Source organism: Gekko japonicus, unplaced genomic scaffold (genome assembly GCF_001447785.1).
Source record: "Gekko japonicus isolate JY-2015 unplaced genomic scaffold, Gekko_japonicus_V1.1 scaffold535, whole genome shotgun sequence".
NCBI lineage: Eukaryota > Metazoa > Chordata > Lepidosauria > Squamata > Gekkonidae > Gekko > Gekko japonicus.
In genome coordinates this window covers 810,784-835,424 of record NW_015163621.1, presented here as the reverse complement: position 1 = coordinate 835,424, position 24,641 = coordinate 810,784, and the positions used below count along the sequence as shown (strand labels likewise).

At 43.1% G+C, this 24,641-nt stretch overlaps 1 protein-coding gene across 1 annotated transcript in view; it reads right to left on the bottom strand.

The window, feature by feature from the left end:
- LOC107107195 (connector enhancer of kinase suppressor of ras 2-like) overlaps positions 1–24,641 on the bottom strand; it is a 579,263-nt gene that overhangs the window by 181,038 nt on the left and 373,584 nt on the right. Inside the window, exon 8 of the mRNA XM_015407453.1 lies at positions 18,673–18,741. Coding sequence (XP_015262939.1) covers positions 18,673–18,741 — 69 coding nt within the window. The remainder of the gene's footprint in view (positions 1–18,672; positions 18,742–24,641) is intronic.

Genomic DNA, 24,641 nt, shown 5'->3' with positions numbered 1-24,641 from the left:
CTGGAAGTCCAGGTAAACAATATTTATTGGATCCCCCTTGTTCACATGTTTGTTCACCCTCTCAACGAACACTAACAGGTTAGTGAGACAAGATCTTCCCTTACAGAACCCATGCTGAGTCTGCCTCAATAGGTTTTGTTCATCTATGTGCCTACTAATTCTTTCCTTAATAATGATTTCCACCAATTTACCTGGTATCGAAGTCAGACTGACTGGCCTGTAATTTCCTGGATTTCCTCTGGAACCCTTTTTAAAGATGGGAGTGACATTAGTTCCTTCTTATACAATTTTTTGATGTATGCTACCATAATTGTATAAGAATTAGCATTTTGAAATATGGGTGAGTTTATAAAATGTAAAATGCTCCTCTATATATTAGAGTAATTTTTATGTTTTTGGTTATTAAGCATGTTACACTCCGTTGCAGCTTTCAGCATTTCATTCTAATGAAGAAATAATTACAGAATGACAAACCTGAAGAAGGACACACAAACGGATAGTGTACTAGAACTCCGTCGTTTGTCTGTAACTAGTACTGTATTACTCTGTATGTACTGCTAAGCTTTATATCACATATTGTAGTGTTATTGTTGTAATTTTGTTAATAATTGAATTCTAAACATTGCATATAAAACCCAACAAATATTGTTTAATTGTACAAGGTGATTTACTGTTTTACTAGATGTAAGATGTAGAGCATTTTGTGTTTTTCATGACAAGAAACCATGCCCTATTTATTTTAAAACTCTCTTCTTTCCTGTTGAAATTGTGTTTATGAATTTCAATGGCTTCCCTGTGTAATCTGACATGGTAATTGGATGTGTTGTCCAGCCTTTCAGTGTCTTGGAATAAGATACTGTGTCCTGTTGGAGTTAGGCTATGTCCAGCCACTGCTGATTTTTCAGGTTGGCCCAGTCTGCAGTGTCTTTCATGTTCTTTTATTCTTGTCTGAATGCTATGCTGTGTGGTCCCAATGTAAACCTGTCCACAACTGCATGGTATGCAGTATACTCCTGCAGAAGTGAGGGGGTCTCTTCTGTCTTTTGTCTTTCGACAACATAAATAGTCCCATTGATCAAGTGCAACAGCCCTTCCACAGATACAATGAGTTTGATCCAAAGGATTGTAAGTGAACTTAAGAACATAAGAAGAGCCCTGCTGGATCAGACCAGTGGTCCACCTAGTCCAGCATCCTGTCTCACACAGTGGCCAACCAGTTCCTCTGGAGGCCCAACAACAGGGCATAGAGGCCGAGACCTTCCCCTGATGTTGCCTCCTGGCTCTGGGATTAGTGCCTCTGAATGTGAAGGTTCCCCTCAGTCATCATGGCTAGTAGCTACTGATTGATTTACCTCCCATGAATCTAGCTAATCCCCTTTAAAGCTGTTTATGCCTGTGGCTATCACTACATCCTCTGGCAACGAATTCCACAGTTTAATAACTTTCTGTGTAAAGTAGTATTTCCTTTTGTCTGTCCTGAACCTACTGCCCATCAGCTTCATTGGATGCCTTCAAGTTCTAGTATTTTGGGAGACAGAGAAAAATGTCTCTTTGTCAACTCCATCCTATGCATAGTTTTATAAACCTCTATCACATCCCCCTTTAGTCATCTTTTATCTAAACTTAAAAGTCCTAGACTTCAGACTTATAAGAACTTGTAAGAATATAAGTGCCTTATAAGAACATAAGTGGATCTCTGCTTAGCGATCTGATGCAGCAGGAAAGGGGAATTTCTGGAGTCTCCCCTTTGCACCATGTCCCCACATTGAATACAGTTTACCAAGTGCCTGATTTTTTGGATCCAACACAATATGCCTATCCCAGTGATGTTTCTGAAGGACCTCATCAACAGTCCCAGTCTGGCTGGGATTATGATCTTAACTTTGTATAAATAGTCCCAGTTCTGGGCAGCAGTGCATGATCTGCTCCATTCCTTGCCCTTTACATTCAATTACCGAACTCAGGGACATTTACTAGCTTCCTTTACAGAAGGTAGACTCTGGCCAGCAAGATCATCCTTAATAGCTCAAAGAATTATGTTACCAAATTAGAAAGCTAAATCCATGCCTGAAATAAGTCAATGGGTTTGGGAATTATATTAGATTTAGCTGTCAAAGAAAAAAATAGCTTAGAATAGAAGAAACTCTCAAGATGAAGATGACTTAATATTCTGGCCTTTCTTCTACAGATATGCAGCGTAGCAAATTGAGATTTTTAAATCTACCACTTCTCCCTTCTTTAATTAATTTCTATGAACTAATAATCGGGGTGGGGGGATTAGAAAGGGATGGATTATGGGGAGCTTTGGGTGGGTAGTCTTAAATTTGTAATATGATACGATGACCATCTCCATTTGAAAAAGGAGTCTCTAGCTGTATTTTAAAGTCTCTAGATGTATTTAGGAATATGCATGGAAGTGATTAAAATGCTGAAACTGAATTAAGATATCCAGCTGGCCATAAAATAGGTGACCTTGGTCCAGTCACTCTCTCTCTTTGTATAACCTATCTCACAGGATTGCAAGGAGGATAAAATAAGGGTGGAGGGAAAGGAAGAACTACATACGCTGAACCCTTACGAGGAAAGATGGGATAAAAATGTCATAAAAACAATAGAGGCATGAAAGGGGTAGTTCATGTAGGAACACCGGATAGAACCCTCCCTGTTTTTAGAATCCTTGGGTGACAGTAGCAGGTATCAATTCTGACAGCTACTACAGGTACCAAGAGATTCCCCTTCCATCCCTTCTTCCAAAATGGCTGCTAACGATCAGCCACCTGCCCTCCCTGCAGCGGGGAAAGAGTTTATGCTGCCACAGCTCTGTTTTCTTCACTTCTCTCTGAGGTGGTGAACTTGTGTCAGGACCGCTCTACATGGAGAATCATAATGACAAACAAATAGGAAAAAAAATACTAGGGATGCACAATTGCTTTATGAAGTAATTTAAAATGAAATGACAGTGTCTCCATTTATTTTTTATAAGAGAAACAAAAGGGGAAAGTATTAAGCATTAATAAATTAATGTATATTATAGAGGCAGCTGGCTTTCTGGTTTAGCAAGTTTGGGAAGACGTCAGAAAAAGAGAAAGGAGGGAGGGAGTCAGGACAGGAATTGATATCTGCATCAACATGGGGCGTTCTGTCTGCCTTGGCTTCCAAACCGTGGTGGGTTTTCTTGGAACATCCACATGATTTGGTCTTCTAATTCCCTATTTTCCAGGCTCTCCCCATCCTTGGTGATTTTTTTCTTGTCTGTCGTAGTCAAGGCACCTTTGCACACTGTGTGAACAGGAAGGTGCATGTTTTTGAATGCCCTGTCCACTTCAGCACCATTTCCCTTCTCTCAGCCCCTCATGGCAGCCAGTTCCCCTTCTGCACTACCAAATAGCCTTTAAAAAAAAAGATAATTGCTATCGCACTTATTTACGGATACCGTGGACAACAAAAGGACAAATAAGTGGATTCTAGATCTAATCAAGATCTAGAAGCTAAAATGTAGGTGCCAGCCTACAAGTGGGCAAAATTGACAACTGCCTGTCCATGTGCTTTCTCCATTTTTGGCCCCCACCTTGTGGGATGGCCTGTCCGAGGAGGTCCAGAAAACTCCCAGTATCCTGGCTTTCTGCAACCTATGCAAAACTGAACAATTCAAGAGGACTTTTCTACCCAGGTAATAAAGTTGTACTGCACAAAATGGTTTTACAAACTTGCTCAAATAAATGATTAGGGACTGTGGTTTATGCTGCTGTGTTTGGCTTATTGTTAGCAGAATACTATTTATGTAATCTCTGCACCACTTAATGCATCATGTGGATATTTATGCTATGCTTCCACTCTTTCTGGTGGTTCCAGATTTCTGAAACCCTGATGCATTGTTTATTGAATATCCCATTTCTGTGATTTGTTCTGGCTCACTATGTGTAATCCACCTTGAGTCCCTGTGAGAAAGGTGGACTATAAATTGTGTAAATAAAATAAAAATATCATACTTTAGTCACATTATGAGAAGACAAGACTTGTGTGGACCAGCAGTGGATGCTGGCAGTTGCTCTGGATTTAGCGTTGGTGTCAAAGTATGGCAGCAGTTGCTCCAAGCTGAGCCGTGTTGGCGGAAGATGCCAGCAGCCACTCCAGGCCCAGTGGAGGATGCTGACAGCTGCTTCAGCCTGGCAGCAGCAGATGCTGGCAACTGCAGTGAACACTGGCAGTCCAACAACTGCAGTGGAGGATGCTGGCAGCTGCTCCGGCCCGACCACAGAGGACACTGGGCTCAATAGTAGGTAGTGGGGCTGGAGCTGTGCTAGGCTTGGCGATGGAAGGATATGGGATTCCCCCCACGAGTATCCCACCCCCCTGAGCCATAAGAAGGCAATCAGGGAACTGGCAGTGATGGGGGAGGAATTCCCTCTGGAATTCCCTCCCGTGAGTATCATGGGTCCTCACTTCTTGTCCTCTAATTCTGCAACCCTAATCCAATTGCATCATTCATGGGATGTTGTATGCTGTGTGATTGCAATTTTTTTTAAATCCTGTAATCTGCCTGCAGTCTCAGAGAGAAAGGCAGACTATATCGAAAACAAACAAACAAATAAAACTGACAGGGAGTATTACCAATCAACAAGTAAAGCAGCTCACATTACCAATGATACATTTTTATCTCTACAGTGTCTCTACCAATCATTACTGACTCACAAAGAACTTCCTTAATTTAATATCAACAGCATCCCCTAGCCAATATTTTTTTGCCTTTGTTTGTTCTGGTGCTTTGCACATTGTGTAGCTCTTGTATTATTGTCTGTGAGAGAACATGAATGATTTGCCGTGTCGATTAGTGCTATGTTAGTGTTGCTATTTAGAGCTCTAAAAAATCTCACTAGAATGTCAGGGAGATCACTTCTAATCTAGCCTTCTTTATGATGTCTTTGCATTTGTATCGGGAATTTTTTTTTTTTGTATGAAAGAACATTCATACATGCTAGCCTCCACTGGCCATCCTAAGTGGTACAGCTCAGAAATCAGTTTACCAAATCAGAGAGAGCTACACTTAAACAGCAGCCTTGCTAATTTGGAAACTCTGTATCCATCTCATGACAGGAACCAGTGCAAATGGAGTCCTTGCAAATGGTTCCTGTCATAACCATAAAACATAAGCTTGCCAACTTTGTTGAGAGCCACAGCAGAGGGTCACACTATTTGCAAAGGCAGAATGTATGAAATACCCCACTCCTGTGGGGCTTCACCTTGAGGCTGCTTGTAAGGTGGACTGTCTTTCCATTGCTCAGTAAAAATATGACACTTCTTCCCAAATGTTATTGAAATGATTAACCTTACAAGGATGATACAAACAAAAGGTATTTAAATATATCTCTGAGCAGCATGGTGAACACTGACATACTGTAGGGCTTGTCCTTCCTCTCACTTGGATGCAAGTAGAGAAGACACTAAAGATCCATAATATGGAGCTCTCTACAGGTATTTTTATCTTTTAAAAAAGCTGCTATGGGTTGGGGACATTTGGACAAGAGTCATGATACCGGGAGGGGGTTAACTCATCACTCTTTTTGACTGTTGCCTGTCTTGTTTCTCTACGAGGGTAATGGTCCCTTGGGAGCCCCAATTTCTACTTTCTACTGCATGGTGTAGGGGAAAGAATTAAAGTTTCCTTGGCACAGCTCCTTGGCCCTGATTCATGCATCCACACACATATGGGAAAGCCAATTGTGGAGCTCTCCTGTGGCACAACCTCTATTTGAATCATAACATTTCAGACCAAATGCTCCTCCTAAAAATAACCCCTGCAAAAAAAAAAATCCTAGCATATCAGAGACAAATGTTCTAACCTAGCCTTCTCTCTGACATGCCAGTTTTCTATGTAGAGAGATAAGTTTTGTATAGGACAATATTCACATCATATTCCACCCACTGTTTAAAGCAGTACACAGTTTAAAGCAGACACAGTTTAGTTGCCTTTGTACAGCTAACTGCAGAGGAGAAGTGTGGCTGTTTGCCCCGGGGCAAACTAACATGCAGTAAAGCGATCAGACCTACTGTGGAGGTTCTGTGGAGGTACTGTGGAGGTTCCATGGCAAGGGAGAGGTGCCGATCACACACAGTTTAGTTGCCTTTGTATTCCTTCATTGTCTCCCTTCACCATGATGCAATCAAACACATCCACATTAGGACTGCTTTTTCGGCATTGTTTTTTTTCATTGCATCCTGGTAACTCAGAACAGAAAGGATACAAATGAAGTAAAGGGAGTGAAAATTTGCTGTGGCCAACTGTTGATATCTCAACTTCAGAACTGACTTTCAGAATTCCACTAGTTAAGACAGAATGACAGAGAAGAGAAATGCCACAACAATGAAGGAACACAATGGCAAGAAGATCTGCTTATCTCTGTTCGAGTATAGCTTTGCTTCCAATCAAGCATACACACACTTCTTTTGAAATACATTACTTGTTTGCAGAGACAAAAGTGGGATAAAGATGAGCACCAATCCTTCTTTCAAACTGTCTTAACTCTCTTTTTTAAAGAAGTCATTCTCAAGTCTAAGGCGTTTGATCAGCACCTTGGATAGCTCCAATGGCTAGGAAGCCAGACTTGGAAAGGAGCCCACCACAATTATGAGAGAGAGCATTTTCATGCACAAACCATAAATCGGTTTTGGGCTATTCATTTGACAATCTTGACAACCAATCACACAGCAAAGGAGAGTTTGTCATGGGAATGAGCATTCCAGCCACTGTAGGTCTGACATTCACATGTTATAAATCAGTTCAAAGCAGGAACCATTTAAAGCCCCACAAGCTGAAAATAGCCATACTGTACTCTGCTTGACTCAGATTCCTTGTACAAAAATTGAGGCTTCCTCTTCCCTGGAAGTGGAGAAATTCCCTGTGGGATTATAAATCCCCTGGTTTGCCTTCTCCTTTTTTGAACTGTGTTCAACGGTACCACATTTGACATAAGGATGAGGAATTCTTGCCTATTTTATTTCTTTTTTTAATTTTTGCTTTATATTTTTGTCAATGATTTCTGCTCTCCACTGTTTGATATTGGTTTCATAGATCTGGCTGTATTATGTAGACATGTTGCATGGCATTTAAATGCAAGGTACATGTTCTTCATATGTGCCATTTACACATATAATGCTGATTTAGGTAAAGGTAAAGGTTTCCCTTGCTCAAAAGCCAGTCAAATCCGACTCTAGGGATGCAGTGCTCATCCCCGTTTCCAGCCGAAGAGCCAGTGCTGTACAAAGACATTTCCGTGGTCATGTGGCTGGCATTACTAGACACTGAGGCGCATGGAACGCTGTTACCTTCCCACCAAAGCGGTACCTATTTATCTACCTGCAATTTCTTGCTTTTGAACTGCTAGGTTGGCAGGAGCTGGGACCAGAGACGGGAGCGCACTCCATCTTGCGGCACTCGGGTCTCAAACTGCTGAACTACCGACCTTCCAGTCTGCAGTTCAGTGTCTTAACCACTTGAGCCACCGCAGCCCTATAATGCTGATTTACTGAAGCTTAAATGAAGTTGAATAATGCATACATTTGATTGGATAAATTAATACATGAGTGAGCAGAATTTGGTGCAAAAATAAAGTATCATGAGTTCAGTTAGCACAAGGAAGAAGCAAAATTGAAATGAGGGATTGGGGGTGGAAACAAGAGATGAGAAACTGAAACTCATCTTTAATCTGAATTGCTGCATGCTGAAAAGGGATGGAGTCTCTCTCCCTTTAGCAGTAAACGAAATCCCCCGCATGCAAGCATTTAAGACTTGCCACAAAGTATCATTTTTTTCAAATATGAGAAGTTTGTGCTGTCTAACTACCTGGCTAATTCACTAATTTCCAAATATACAAAAGGTTTTGCTTTGGCCTGATTTAATGTTCTTCCCTCTGCACTTTTGGAAGGGAGATATCATGGTGTGCCACACCAGGAAGGTATATGCTATTCTACAATTGGTGAAATTGAAACTGTTGGGCATGTTTTATTGCATAGCCCTTTCTACGGTGATCATAGATATGCTTTTATTACTCCTATCCTAAAAAAAACCACAGACACAACAAAAGCCCTGATAGATCTGAGGAACTGCGTACTTCCTTTCTTCTCTTGGATCATGACCTTTCGATTACAGATACAGAGTCACCAAATTTTGCGCAGCTGCTAGAGTCTACTGTAATCCTCTATTGACCCAATGGATTATACAGCTATTTTTATAATCTATGTATCAATTTTCTATGTCAATATTTTGGTGTTGTTATGTATTATATGTTGGGAGGCCACATGAAGAGGGGCTGGAGCCGAAAAGCAAGTAGAGGACATCAGAAGAACTCCCGGGCAATAATTGGTTGTAGATGAGGGATTGATATGAACAAAGCGAAGGAAAATATGGTAGGCCAATCATGCATGCTTCCATGACAGCCCTAGTTTTCAAAATGTTCCTAGTTAAACTGGAATTAAGGCAGTGCCATTCCAGAACAATCAAGCAATGCACTGGAAGTGTATGTTTATCTCTATCTGACAGTGCCTTTTCCTGCTGATTGTTATTTTCACATTTCTTTTCCCTTGGAAGCTGGCACAAGTTACTATGGTGGGGCACAAGGTATTATGGTGTCTAGAGCTAGCATGCCTAGAGTTTATAGAGTTAGCATGTAAGAGACTAACATTGTGATCCTGTACAGATTTACTGCGGGCCAGACTCCTCACTTTCAGATATCTTAGACTGGAGTAACTCTGCATAGGGCTGCACTGCAAGATGTTAACTACCAGGTTTGGCTCTTGCACCTGCCATCTTCTCAAGTGGTGGGCTCAGGCAAGTCACAGTCCCCTGGGGGTAAAAACAGTGGCCCTCTTACAGAAGTGTTGTCATAGAAGCGCTCTGAACCCCTCAAAGAGCACCCTGTAAATGCTACAGATTATTATACTGGCTATAGAGGGTTCTTCTAAGCAGCCACCAAACTGGGGGATCATCTCAACCTCCCTGAGAATTCTGTAACAAACTGAACAGTCGCCATTCTCTGGCAAAAATAAATACCAAAGGGAGACACCAGCATGACATTACTGTGTTCGAGTTCACAGGCAAATTTAACACTTAACAGGCTTGGGCTCGACAGTGGTTAGTTCACCACAATAAGTGATGGTCCCTCTTTAGAGGTTCACTGATTGTCTTGCTCCACCAGCTCACTCTTCTGGCTACAGCTTGATTGCATTTCTGCTCTGCATCTTAGTGTAACACACCTCTCTCGTTCAGATTTCTAGGCTTCCCTTCCAGCTTCACTTTGTAAAAATGCTCCCCTGTCCCTTTTTCAGTCTGTACCCATACATCTGCCTAGGCCTGGATGATCTGGGCTAGCCTAATCTCATTGGAGCTTGGAAGCTAAGCAGGGTCAGCCCTGGTTAGTACTTGGATGGGAGACCACCAAGAGAGTTCAGGTTTGCTATGCAAAGGCAGGCAATGGCAAACTGCCTCCATATATCAGCTGCAACTTGACAGCACCTTCCACCACTACCCATACAACATGCTTTTCCCCCTTCCAACAGAGGAATAACCTTTCATGCATTTGATAATGTGGGCTCTGGTTTCCAAACACTTACGACACAATGAAATAGTCTTTAAGGCACCTAAAGGATTGCTGGGGGAAAGATCAACAACCTCAGATATGCAGATGATACCACTCTAATGGCAGAAAGTGAAGAGGACCTAAAGAGCCTCTTGCTCAGGGTAAAAGAGGAGAGCACAAAAGTGGGCTTGAAGCTCAACATCAAAAAACTAAGATCATGGCATCCGGCCCCATCACTCCTTGGCAAATAGAAGGGGAAGTCGTGGAAGTAGTGACAGACTTCACGTTCCTGGGATCCCAGATCACCGCAGACTGTGACAGCAGCCATGAAATTAAAAGATTTCCTTGGGAGGAAAGTGATGGCGAACCTAAACAGCATGATAAAAAGTAGAGACATCACCCTGCCAACAAAAGTCCGCATGGTCAAAGCAATGGTATTCCCAGTAGTCATGTATGGCTGTGAGAGTTGGACTATAAGGAAGGCCGAGCGCCGAAGAATAGATTCTTTTGAACTATGGTGCTGGAGGAGACTCTTGAGAGTCCCTTGGACTGCAAGAAGAACAAATCAGTCAATCCTCAAAGAAATCAACCCTGACTGTTCCCTGGAAGGCCAGATAATGAAACTGAAGCTCAAATACTTTGGCCACCAAATGAGAAGGGAGCACTCACTGGAGAAGACCCTGATGCTGGGAAAGATTGAAGGTCAAAGAAGATGGGGACGGCAAAGGATGAGATGGTTAGACAGTGTCATAGATGCAACGAACATGAAATTGGGCCAACTTCAGAGGACGGTGGAAGACAGGAAGGCCTGGCATGATCTGGTCCATGCGGTCACGAAGAGTCGGACTCGACTGTGCGACTGAACAACAAACAATAAACATTACAAGGTCCTATTGTTTAATGCCACCATGCCATGGAAGAGGTATGAAGGAAATAGAACTGCTAGTTGGGTGGGGAGTGGGGGGATGACTGGTAAGGATGTCTGTTCATTTTCTCTCTTCAGACTAGTCAAGCATGTAATTTCATTTGCTTGGCAGTGAACCCACAATCTGGCCTAAGAAGGTAATAAACACCAGCTTTCCCCCATGAATGTCATGCAAGTACATTCAGAAATGCTTCTGTGCAAGAAGTAAATTTTAAACTAATCATTTGTTTTTGTTTGACCACAGAATGTAATACTGGCCAAACGTACCTCTTGCAATCTGGCCCTCTGCATTCAATGGGAGTGTCTCCCAAGCAAAGATGCATAAAGTCTGTAGTTTCAAGAAGGTATGAAAAAGATCCCCATATGACATTTCCTCAGCACAGGATGTTTAAAGTTACTTCTGTGCCCCAAAACTTCAAATTTCATCCATTATTTCTCATATCCCAGTTCATAACTGCCACTCTTTCACAGTTTTAAAATAACAGGCTCATAATGTGAGATTTCACTGCTTGTAATAAACACTAGGGGTGTGCATTTTTTTTTTTTGGTTTCTTTTGGTTTGGTTCTATTAAACCAATTTGGGGGAGGGGGGATTTCTAAAAAATCCTAGATCCCAATACGGCAAAGTATTTGGATCTGGGATTTTCCAGAAATTTTTAATTTTTTTCGGGTCCAATAGACTCGAGATAAAAAAGCAGAGCAGCAGAAGCACATTGCTCCCCCGCTCAGCTGTTTTCCCCATTTTTTCTCCAGTCCCTTTAAACCAGGCTAGTTCAAACCAGAAGAAGGGGGAACAGCTCAGAGGTGGGGAGCAGTTTCCCACCCTGTCAGCTGTTTCCCCCAACTTTTCTGCTGTTTCTTTAAACCAGGCTGCTTTAAAGGGACTGCAAAAGAAGGGAAAATACCTGGGAGGCAGCAAGCAGTCTCCCAGCCTCTCAGCTGTTTTCCCTGATTTTTTCTGCAGTCTCTTTAAACTAACATGGGTTAAAGGGACTGCAGAAGAAGGGGGGAAACAGCAGAGAGGCAGGAAACAATCTCTCCTACCTCACAGCTGTTTTCCCCGATCTTTCCGGTTCCCAAAAATATCTGGATTTTTAAGGGGATTTCCCCCCAGTATCCTGGATACTTTTGGGATGTCGAAATATACCCCCCCCAAATACAGTATTTTTCTAGTATATTTTCATCACTGGAAGGTCTGAATGTACACCCCTAATAAATGCTAGAGCATTATGAGCTGGGTGGAGGCTAAATAAAATCTATTTATTTATTAAAACATTTATATCCTGCCTTTTCTAATGGTTCAAGGAGACTTATAACACTGAATAAAGTAATAACTAATGGGGATGGGCATGGGTCTGTGGTTCATGGTTGAACTATGAACCAAACTATGAAAGGATATGAACCAGGAGGTTGATTTGTGAACTGACCCAGTTTGTATCGGTTTGTGAGCCACTTAAAGTTTAAACCCCTGCTTTCTTCTCCCCACTGCTCTTTTGTAGGGAGCTGAAAGTAGGGGTTTAAATGGCTCAGAGCTCCCCGCCAATCAGCTGTTTAGTTGAAATGGCTGGGGGCCATTAAACCAAACAGCTGAGCTATTTTTCTTGAAGAGCAGAAAGCAGGGGGTTTATCATGAACTGCCATGAACCACCATGAACTGCATCAAAATTAATGAAAGTTCGTGGTGGTTCTTCAGTTAATGAACATTACTTCGCGAACCACAAACTGGCCAAAATTTGTGACAAACTTTAGTTCATCAGCCAGTTCATGCCCATACCTAATAACGAAGCTGTTGCACAACTATACACAAAGCTAAATAATTTAGAGTATTTAGGAATATGCTGATTTAAATCTTCTGGAACCTTTTTTAAATGCCCACTCCTTCACACTAGCCTTTCTTTGTCTTTGAATCACCAACTTCCCACATTCATGAGAACAGTGACATGATTTTATGATGAAGCTTTTGTAACCTGTAAACTGCGTGTCCCCCACAGGTCCCTTCTTCAGACACTTTAATAATAATACTGGATGTACTTACGAGGTACATTTAGTCCCCATCTCACTAAACCTTCAACCGATCAGACAAGATAAAGGCAAAATAATGTGTTTTGTTTAAAAGAAAAAGTAGGTATTTGACAGAGTAAGTGTTATGTGTGGAAAGTACAGCTTAAATGGAGAAAATGACTCTCAAGTGTGACCCAGCAGTTACCCCCCCCAATGCTTTGTAACTTGGCTACACTGCAATAAATGAACGCTGAGGAGAGTTTCTTGCTTCCCTTCATCAGAAAATTTACCTCAGGTGAAGAGATTTACTGGACCTGGCTACCCAAATGCAGGTTTCCCTTTTCACCTCACATTCTCTGGTACTCAGAAACTTTTCCAGTACAGTATTTAGGAATAAGTTCTCTCTTTTAAATAAGAAACAAAATATTTTCAAATACGATGTTTTAATTGCTGCTTCTACATTTGAACAATGTATTTTTATTAATACGCTTGATTCTACTTGTTGTATGCAACTATTCATAATATTTGGTAACTTTTGATGAATTTACACTTTGCTTTGCCCTTCTCCCCTTTCGTATCCCACTTTTTTTTAAATAAAAAATTTAACCCAAGAAACTTTTCCTGTGGACTTGGTACTTTTGGATTTTACTAGTGTGCTTATTTATCACCTAAAAATAAGCTTTCTTCTCTAAGCCTACCAAGATCATACTCAAAAGCCAAATAAAAATCCTGGCTAAACTGATAACTCTTATCCAGAACCGCAAATCCCTGTCTGAGGGAAGGTTTTCCTCCCCCATTTTAAATGGAGGCTTGTTCACCCTTCCCATCCAGTGGAGTTCCACAGGCTCTAAGTGGCTGACAATCACTTGGAATTGAAGAGAAGAAGAAGATATTGGATTTATACCCCGCCCTTCACTCGGAGTCTCAGAGTGGCTTACAAACTCCTTTCCCTTCTCCTCCACACAACAGATAGCCTGTGAGGTAGGTAGGGCTGAGAGGGCTTTGACAGAAACTGCTCTTTTAGAGAACAGCTCTAACAGAACTATGGCTTGCCCAAGGTCATCCAGCAGCTGCAAGTGGAGGAGTGGGGAATCAAACCCAGTTCTCCCAGATTAGAGTCCGTGCACTTAACTACTACACCAAACTGGCTCCCTTGTGGCCAAAATCACGATTGGTTCAGAGCCCTGGAGGAGAGGTGGGACTTTCGGGGATCATTTCCACAGGTAGGGGTTTTTTACTGAACCCTATGTGCCCTTTTTTAACCTTTAGGGGAAAATACTGGTATGCATATTTTGCCTGCCCTTTTAAAGGAGCTCAAAATGTGTGCTGGAGTGGGGGCAAGAAATAAGTCAGTTTCAATTAGCGATAACATGCAGAGCTGGAAGGGTTAAATTCCTTCCCTGTGTGTCACCACTCTGAATCAAAGCCCCTGCTGCTATAATTCAACTTAAAATGGCACTGGGAGTTTCATATTCTATGTTACATCTAGTTTGACCCTATATTCATGTAAATATATACTCATTCTCAAAATCTTGGTTTTTCATTTTAAACAAACCTTAGTATAATTAGGTTATTACGTTAAAAACACATTGCTTTTCATGTGATCATAGATGTACCATTATGGTTGCAATCTTATGCACCGTAAAGTTGCAGCTGACTTACGGCAAGAGACAAACAAAAGTGGCTTGCCATTGCCTGCCTCTGAATAGCAACCCTGGAATTCCTTGGTGGTCTCCTGTCCAAACACTAATCAGGGATGACCCTCTGTAGCTACCAAGATCGGACAAGGTTGGGCCATCCAGATCACTTAGCTGAGAGTAAACCCCATGAAATACAGTGAGACTTGCTCCCAAGTAATCATACACAGGCTTGCACTGTAAGACTAGTAAGAAAGTATTTGTAATAAAAATGCATCCTATCTTAAGACAATGAAAATGGCCTGAATTCATCAGAAAAGCAGAGCAAGGAAACAGCTGCAATTTCACTGCCAAACAAGATGAAAGAGATCTGTTAATGAGGGGTAAAAGTAGCCAGTTAGGAAAGAGAATGCCATCTCTTTGAAACTGTCCTAAGTATCTCAATTTACGATTAGTGCATTTCCCCTACAGTTGATGGTGATTTAATTAGCAAAGCTGCTCTTGGACTCTGCTGAACAGAAGGCTTTGATATTTCTGCAGACTGTTCCTACCTACTGAATTTAGCATTTATGCAACTAATTAGAAATTTATGTATTGAATGATACCTTAATGAAAATGGGCAGAACTGCTGGGAAGCGAATTGGAAAAAGCTGCTTGGCCAAAAATAAATACGAGTCAAGAAAATTCCCGGAGATCTCGGGGCCAGAGCCTGGGGAAGGACCCCAGTGGGTATAATTCCGTAAAGTCTACCCTCCAGTGTAGGCATTTTCTCCAAGGCAACTGATCTCTGTTGTCTGAAGATCACCTGGAGAGTGGCGATGCTAACAGCAATAATGTAGTTTGCAACTCAGCACACATCATTCCAGTGTGATCTGAATGTCTTTTAATAATCCTTTTCTAGACCTACGTGCTTTCAACTTTTATTGTCTTATTATTTGGCTTTCTAGCCCTTGGGCCTCCCAGGGCTTAGGGAATGTTACAATCTAATAAATAACACATAAAACGGCTTCATAGAAATCAGTCTAAATATAACAACAATTGACAAACAGTTTAGAGGTTCAGCTTGGCTCTCCCAGAACCAAAGCGGGGTTGGATGAGGAAACAAAGTATGGGGAAGGAGAAAGAAAGGTAATAGCTAAGGAAGAGCTAAAGGGTTTCGACACTTAGAGACTAGAAGTCTAAACTTACAATGGTGTGGGGAGGGGAGTCAATGAGGAGCAGAAAGAAGGATCTTGAGATAGATGAGAAGGGAAAATAAAATGGGCTCCAGATTGGATTACCATCCTTTAGGTGGAGCCTAGAGAGCTCCCAGAATTACAACTGACCCCCAGGTGACAGAGATCAGTTCCCCTAAAATAAATGGCTGCTTTGGAGGGTAGACTCTGTGGCATCACACCCTGCTGACGTCTCTGCCTTCCCCAAACTCTGCTGTCCCCAGGCTCCACCTCCAAATCTCCAAAAAATTTCCCAACCTCAAGTTGGCATCCCTAACTGCAGAACTGAGAAGTGAAGATGGGAAAGATGAAACTTCAGAAAGGAGGGCATCAGAACAGTCAGGACAAAGTAAATAAAGTTTTAAGAGAGGAAACAGAAAAAAATATGTGAGACATAACAAGATTAAAGTATGGAAGAATTAAAAAATAGAAAATGGAAGAATACAAAATAACTTTCAAGTTATGAACCTAAGCAGGAAAAGGAAGAGAGGATGGAACAATGGGGCATGAAAAAAGTAGGGGAAAGAAGGTGAAGCAGTGGGGCAGACCACAAGTTCAGTTTTAGAGGTACTGAGTTTCAGGTAAAGAGTAGAAAGTCACAAAGAGATAACCAAAAAAAAGTACTCACTCGTGTTATAATTGTAAGTTATCTGCCCTTAGATTTTCTGGAAATACAGGACAGCAGAAAAGGAAGAGGCAAAATATAACAAAAAATATTAAGGTACGTGAGATCTGGTCAAACAAAAGAAAGCACAATTTTACACAGCACATAATTAACTTCTGTGGTTCACAACAAATTGTGGTGATGGCCACTTGCTTAGATGGATTTTTAAAGGGAATTTAAAAAAATCTTGCACAAGACATGGCTACTACCTTTCAATAGACCTATAATGTCATTCTAAACAGAGTTACACCCTTCTAGGTCCATTGAAGTCAGTGGGCTTAGAGATATTTAACTCCACTGACAGCCAAATGGTGTTTTTGTGTATAGAGGGCTGCTTACTTGTTTTTACTAGATGTAAAGGAGCAGGAGAATAATATCAGAAGACAACCACCTACATTCTTTGCTTGTGCATTTCTAGAGACACCTGGGTAGTCTCTATTGGTAACACATCCCAGTGGACCTTGGTTTCATCCTACAAGGCAACTCATGCCTGCTTAACAGAACTTTTTATAACAGCCAGACACAAGCTGAGCTCCCAAAGAATGTTCCACAGTCAAACACAAAATACATCGTCCACTTTTTTAAAATTTAAAATGTTTAAATAACTCTCCAATCAAAATGCTGAAGGCAGCTCACTAACACCTTTAGTCACCTCAACAGAAACCAACGCAGGAAATTAAAACCTGAAATTAAAGGCAGGGGCTAAAGTAAAAGCTAAACATCAACAACCGAAGCAGAATAGGAATTATAGCAGCAATGAGGATCACGGCAGAAAGCTCCCTTCTCCAAAAGTCAACATCAACCAAACCAGGAAAATACTGTGTCTAGCCACTGCCTAAAACTGTCAAAGGTTCAGCATCAGGAGAGGAAATTCCAGACTGAAGGTGTCACCACAAAAGAAGATCCTATCTCTGGCTGTCACCCAACTTAACTTTGAAGGGAGGGGCCGTCATTCTAAGCAGAGTTACACCCTTCTAGGTCTATTGAAGTCAGTGGGCTTGGAGATGTTTAACTCCACTTAGGATGGCCCTGCTGACAGCCAAATGGTGTTTTTGTGTACAGAGGGCTGCTTACTTGTTTTTACTAGATGTAAAGGAGCAGGAGAATAATAGCAGAAGACAACCACCTACATTCTTTGCTTGTGGATTTCTAGAGACACCTGGGTAGTCTCTATTGGTAACACATCCCAGTGGACCTTGGTTTCATCCTACAAGGCAACTCATGCCTGCTTAACAGAACTTTTTATAACAGCCAGACACAAGCTGAGCTTCCAAAGAATGTTCCACAGTCAAACGCAAAATACCTCGTCTACTTAAAATTTTTTTTTTAAGTGTTTAAATAACTCTCCATTCAAAATGCTGAAGGCAGCTCACTAACACCTTTAGTCACTTCAACAGAAACCAACACAGGAAATCAAAACCTGAAATTAAAGGCAGGGGCTAAAGTAAAAGCTAAACATCAACAACCGAAGCAGAATAGGAATTATAGCAGCAATGAGGATCACGGCAGAAAGCTCCCTTCTCCTAAAGTCAACATCAACCAAACCAGGAAAATACTGTGTCTAGCCACTGCCTAAAACTGTCAAAGGTTCAGCATCAGGAGAGGAAATTCCAGACTGAAGGTGTCACCACAAAAGAAGATCCTATCTCTGGCTGTCACCCAACTTAACTTTGAAGGGAGGGGCCACAGACCAAGGCTTCTACAGAAGACCGTTAGGCAGGGTTGTATGAGAACCAGCAAACCTATCCCATAACTTGACTTATAGGCATTCTTTCAAGAAAGGCCCTTGCAAACTGGTTGGCAGGGGTCATTTTGTAGAAAAAGAGGTGCAGGAGCTCATTAACATAATTTATTAGCATAACTTATTTGCATATGCCACACACCCTGACATCACTGGAAGTGTGTCAGAAGGCAACACCCACCGCTCAGGCTCCACTGGACTGTTTTTGATTGCTAGCTATTGGGGTGGGGGGCACATGCAGATCTGCCCTCACAGAGGAGGGGGGAGAGCTTGTACCTGAATAAAATTTGGTCTTAAAGGTGCCACTGGACTGTTTTGGATTGCTAGAGGAACACTAGAGGATTGTGGGGGGGAGGAACACGCAGATCTGCCCTCACAGAGGAGGGAGAGCTTGTACCTGAAGGAGGGCCGGGGGGGGGGGTCTGCAACTTACCTGGTTGCTTCTTGCTCCTTGTGGCCCAACTGAGGGCTGCTGGGAGCAGGGGCGGGGCAGGTTGCATGTGCCCGCCCCCCGGGCTCCTTACTGCCGGAGCTCCGCTCCTGTGCACTTCCGCAGGAAATGACCCCTGCTGGTTGGTATCACCAAAGTATTACAACAAACTAGGATCCTTGCATGTCCTGATGGGAATCAGATCCTGAGAGTCTTCAGGGTTTCATTTCACTTTTTGTCTGCACCAATCCTGTGTCCTGAATCAAGATGGAACAGCTAGTCTTCACGGGCCATAAAGAAAAATCTGTATATTCCCAATCTTTGTTGCAACCAGACTATCGTCCATTTATACAAATTAACAGCAAACATTGTACAGGAAGTTAAATGATCATCTGGAATTACATGACCATCCCGGATCGGGGGGAACAATCCTGCACCAACAGGAACAAAATATGGTAGCTCGTCATATAACCTGTAAAAGTGCTCACCACTGTTTGATGGTTGACCTGGATCACTTCATCCCCCGCATGGATCTTCTTACACTGATCCGCTGGAGACTAAAAGGCAAGAGGAGAAGGAAACTAAACAATGTGAAGGATGAAGAACAAAAGCAGCCAAAATCTGAATTCTTCCTAGCAGCCAGTGGTGAGCGTATGAAAGCTGTCTTCCTTCAGAGTTTGTCATTATGGTATTAGACATCTAACCGGTCTTTCATTAAACAGCATCATTCTGTCTGAATCCTGACATATTGTCATGTTAATCTTCAGGATATTCTAGTCCAGTGGTCCCCAACGTGGTGCCTATAGATGCTTGCTGACCAGGGTTGCAAGGTCCCACCTGGCAGCCGGTGGGGGATTGACAGGCCTTCTCTGGGAGTCTTCTACCATGCCTGTGAAGCGTGTGTGATGTGATAATATCACCTGGAAGTGGCATTGTCACGTCACTGATGATGCACGGCGATGCTCTAGTTTTTGGGCAAAACTCTATGATTTGAGCCCATACAGTTTTGCCCCAAAACTAGAGAGTCACCATGCAAAATCAGCAATGTGATGACATCACTTCCAGGTGATGTCATCACGTTGCATTCAGGGGGGTTTGTGGGCGGGGTTTCTGGCCACCAGCAGAAAGGAGCCCACAAAAGCTGGGGAACCCCCACCAGACTGGGGGGGGGGTGACGATCCTACTGCTGTCACCTTTGTGGCACCCGCCAAGTGCTTTTAGGAAGTGGGCAGGACTAAGTCAGGCTTGTGCACAACAGGGTTTTTGATCGGCTGTGCAGATTAAAAGGTATCCTGTTAAACAGAGCTTCTTCCTGATATGTTGAAAAAGTACCATTGGGTTTATATATAAAACCTTTCATAAACTGGCAACCATTCTGTGATTGTGCCCACCACCCTATGTCAGAATTCCAAAGGTGCCTGCAGGCTCAAAAATGTTGGGGACCCCTGTTTTAGTCTTTGGGAGGAATGCATTCCCTCCACCAGCAAAATCAATTTTCAAAAAGCTGTTCCAAATGAGATCTGCAGACTTTTCAACCTTTGCTTTTAAAGCTACAAAGTTTCTGGATGTGCAAGGACAACTATTTGCCTGTTTCCTGTGGCCAGGTTCACATACGCAGGCAATACAATGCGAGTTCTCCCCACAAGATCAGCCGCTTTACAGGCTCGGTTGGGCAGTTCGGTTTAAGAGCCACGTGTCAGCCTTTTTTTCTGGCTTTGCTGCTGCTTCCCCCCCCACCTCTGTATTTTTCAGTTCAGGTCTGTTGGACCTCTCCCCAAAATTCAGGATTTCTGAAAAATCATGGATTGGAATACTTTACTGGTATTGAGATCCATTTTTTGGGGGGAATCCTGAAATTTTTTTGGGTTCAATAGAACCAAACTGAAAAGTACTGAGAAAGGAATCCCAGTTCTGGGAGAAGGTCTCTATGGATCTGGCAAAACTTCTACCCTATTAGAGGCCCAAAAATGGCATGCATATTCCAGTCAGATCTTTGAGACCCCTTCTATTCCTTCCAGTGCAAGTTCCTCCCATTGATTTGTCTATCTTGCCCCAGTGGTCTCATAAGAACATAAGAGAAGCCAATGTTGGATCAGGCCAATGGCCTATCCAGTCCAACACTCTGTCACAAAGTGGCCAAAAATACCAGGAGCCATCAGGAGGTCCAACAGTGGGGCCAGGACACTAGAAGCCCTCCCACTGTTGCCTCCCCCCCAAGCACCAAGAATACAGAGCATCACTTGCCCCAGATGGAGAGTTCCTACCTATACCTTGTGGTTAATAGCCACTGATGGACCTGTATTATTTCATGAGATTAAAGGTCTGATCTCCTCCCTTTCCTTTGGCAAGGACCCAGGGGATGACATGATTCTGCCAGAACAATTTAAACACTTCCTTGATTGATGGGGTCCAATTCTGGCCAAGCTGTGTGCCCAGATAAACATAACCAGGGTTTCCCCCTTAGGGTGGAAATGCAGCATCGTAATTCCAGTATTCAAAAATGGGGATAAACAGGCACCCGGCAATTATTGTCCAATTAGCCTGCTGGATATAGTCCCCAAAATGTATAGTAAATCTCTCTTGGGTGAGCTGGAGGCTTAGGAAACCTCCAATCAAATTATCAGCCCAGAGGAAGTAGGTTTCAGAAAAGGACAAAGTAAAGTTGATCATTGCTTGATCGTATACTATGTCTCCCTAAAATGCATTAAGGAACCTACCAAAGATTTGTTTGTGGCATTCACGAACCTAAAAGCTGCTTTTTATTCAGTGGACAGGAACCAGATTTGGTCGAAGCTGGCCATTACATGCATCGATAAACAGATACTGTTTTTGGTATGCTTACTAACCTAGCAGCCAAAATAAAAAAACCCAGCCATACTAACTTAACAGCCAAAATAAGAGTGAGCACCTCTGGATCGTTAACTGAGGAAATTCCGATTCTCAAAGAGGTAAAACAGGGGTGGGTTCTAGCTCCCCTGCTCTTCAATCTATACCTCAATGATATAGTGGGGAGATTGACAGGCCCAGAGTTTATGCCACCTTCACTTGGCCAACCGAAAGTATCTATGCTTTTGTATGCAGAGGTTCTACTGTTGGCCTTATAAGAATGCTGCACAGGCTTAGTAACTTCTGAAAAGAAGAATCTTTACGTATTAATTACTCTAAGACCAAGGTGATGGTTTCTGAAAAGAAGTCCCACAAGTTCTGGTGGCATAGAGACAACACTCCAATAGATCAGTGTTGCAGTTTCAAATTACCTTGGGGTAACATTTTCTTGAAATCTTTCCTGGAAGGCTCACTTGGCAATAACAAAGTCCTCAGTTGCAAGATCAACTGAGGCCATTCTTCTATCACTCAAAAGGTGGCTTCTTGATAGATCACGGCTTGAGATTGTTCCTGAGTAAAGGCATTACCATGCTAGCTGGTCATTATCAGCATACACTAGTTGCCCAGTGAGTATGTATCTGTGGAGCCCTGGAATTGGAGGATCTTCCTCATTATGTCCTGTCTTGTGACCTTAACTCGGTTCCTAGGGCCAAGTTTCTTGCAGCCATTTTAGCTAAGCTAGACCTGCACTCAGTGGCAGATAAAATCATCTATCTTTTATCTGATGAGAGAATCATTATGTCCCCTATATGATGTCACTGTATGCACTGGCTGCCAAGAAGATTCATGCTAAACTTTTGTCTTGATGTTCAACATGCTGCAATTCATATTCTGTCCAGGCTCCGACAAATTTAAAATTGTTCTTAATCTTGTTGCATTTTTATTGTTGTATTTATTACTGCTTGGGCAGTTGTTTTTGTTATATTGTTATGGCCCTTGGCCACACACAATAAACTTTTACCTGCCTACCCACTATCTAAGTCAGTATTGTCTACTCATACCAGCAGCAGCCAGTTTGGTGTAGTGGTTAAGTGTGCGAACTCTAATCTGGGAGAACCGGGTTTGATTCCCCACTCCTCCACTTGCACCTGGCTGGATGACCTTTGGCAAGTCGTAGTTCTGATAAGAGCTGTTTTTGAAAAAGAACAGTTTCTGTCAGAGCTCTCTCAGCCCCACCTACCTCACAGGGTGTCTGTTGTGGGGAGGGGAAGGGAAAGGAGTTTGTAAGCCGCTCTGAGACACCTTTGGGTAGTGAAGGGCGGGGTATAAATCCAATCTCTTCCCTTCTCTTCTTCTTCTCTTAACATCACATACTGCTTGATTCTTTTAATTGGGGTTGCAAGGGACTGAACCAATCCTAAAAGAAATCAACCCTGACTGTTCCCTGGAAGGCCGGATACTGAAGCTGAAGCTCAAATACGTTGGCCACCCAATGAGAAGGGAGCACTCACGGGAGAAGACTCTGATGCTGGGAAAGTTTGAAGGACAAAGAAGACGGGGACGGCAAAGGATGAGATGGTTAGACAGTGTTATCAATGCAGCAAACATGAAATTATGCAAACTCTGGAGGACGGCGGAAGACAGGAAGGCCTGGCATGATGTGGTCCACGGGGTTTTGAAGAGTCGGACTCAACTGTGCAACTGAACAACAAAAAGGGACTGAACAGTTTAAAACAACAGCAGCAACAAATTACTCTGTTCATGGAACATGGCATTCCCGCCTATCCCTTTCCTCTGCGTCCCAATGGGAGCCCAACTGGGAAGGTGGCATTAGCAGGAGTTGTATCATTCCACCCCCACTTCAGTGAATGGAAGAACCTTCTGATTATGTAAAGTCAAGCGTGGACCCAAACCTATATTTTTAACCTACTATTCACGCAAGGAGCTCAGCATGGCACCTATGGCTCTCCTCTCCTCCATTTTATCCTCACAACAAATCCGTGAAACAAGTTGTACAGAGTGAGTGACTTGCCTGAAGTCACCCAGTAAGCTTCAGCAGGGGTCATTTCGTAGAAAAAGAGCTAGGGGAACTCATTAGCATAACTCATTAGCATATGCCACACCCCCTGACATCACCGGAAGTGTGTCATAAGGCTACACACCCCGCCCCCAACAGTCCCGGCCGCAGTCCCGGCCCATGAGGGGCCCGGCAGTGGACCTGCAAGGCCGGCGGGAGTGCAAGGAAGACCCGCCAAGGAACTCCCTGGCAGGGAGGAAGCAACTTACCCTCCCTCTTCTCCTGCCTCCTCCTGGCTGAATGAGGGCCGGAAGCGGGGCGGCCGGAAGCGGGGGGAGGGGCTTCGTCATGTGCCCCGCCCCCAGTACCTCACCCGGGGGACCTGCGATCCCCCGCGATCCCCCCTGAAATGACCTCTGAAGCTTCAGGCTGAAGGAGGTTTGAACTTTGATCTCCTCAGTCTAAGACCAACAATCTCTATCCACCATACCGCATTTGTTGTACAGCGGAGCGAGTTCAGCTCAGTTTACATATTCAGAAGGGTGGATTGAAAAGAAATACTGTAGAAAACTCAAGGAATCACGTACATGTAGAAACATGCCCTTTGACTGTGGCGTCTGAGATGCCTCTTTCACAGATGCAAGCCCCCCTTTGATCAATCTGCATGTGTGAACTAGTTCCTCTTAGATCTCTGCCAATGCAAAACATGAAAGTTCGGGACACGCACCTCTCATTCTCTCCCTCCCCAAATTCTTTTTGTTTCACTTTCTCTTCTGATTTTGACTCAGCTTTCCCCCCCTGTTATCTTTTGCAATTACATCTAAGCTGGGGTCAATTATTCCTTCAAAAGAGAAGCCAGATCAATTGGTTGAAGTCGTAGGGATGAAAATGTCTTTGATGTGCATGTCTCTCCCCCCTCCCCCTGCAGAAACAAAGCCGCCAGACTGCTGTATCCATGCATCCCACTTCCTTGTATTGGTTGAACAGCAGTCCCGAAGATGGGGCAGATTAGCCAGCCACTAAAAGATTTATGGTTTTCATTTGGTCGACTGACAAATTTCTCTTATTAAAAAATTTATAAGCTCTTTAACAAGAGATGCTGCTTGCCCCCAACCCAACCCCTTGTTGCCTTTAATAAAGTATTTTGTCTTCTGTATCAAACATTGTGGGGGTGGGGAATCTGCCATAATGCATTGTACAATTGATTTTGGCTTGAGTCCACAGCAGATTACTGGATCTGGAAAGTGCTGTATGACACATTCAGTACCCAGAAGGGTGTGACCACAAAAGACACCCGGAAAAACAAAAACAAATGTGATTGTGCTTGTCAGAAAGCAGGTTGAGGATAACACACATATGCTAAAGTAAAGTCTTATTCAGCCAATGTGGGGGCCTCAAAAGCTAAATCTAAAGCTAAAGCTAAGTCTCTCTCTCCCCTCCGGCTCCGAAGTGAGGCCCACACGGCTTGCAGCTGCCGAGCCTTGCCAGTCTCTCTCTCTCTCTCCCTCCCCCGACTCCAAAGTGAGGCCCGCGCGGCTTGCAGCCGCCGGACCTCACCAGTCTCTCTCTCTTCTCCCCCTCCCGGCTCCGAAGCGAGGCCCGTGCGGCTTGCAG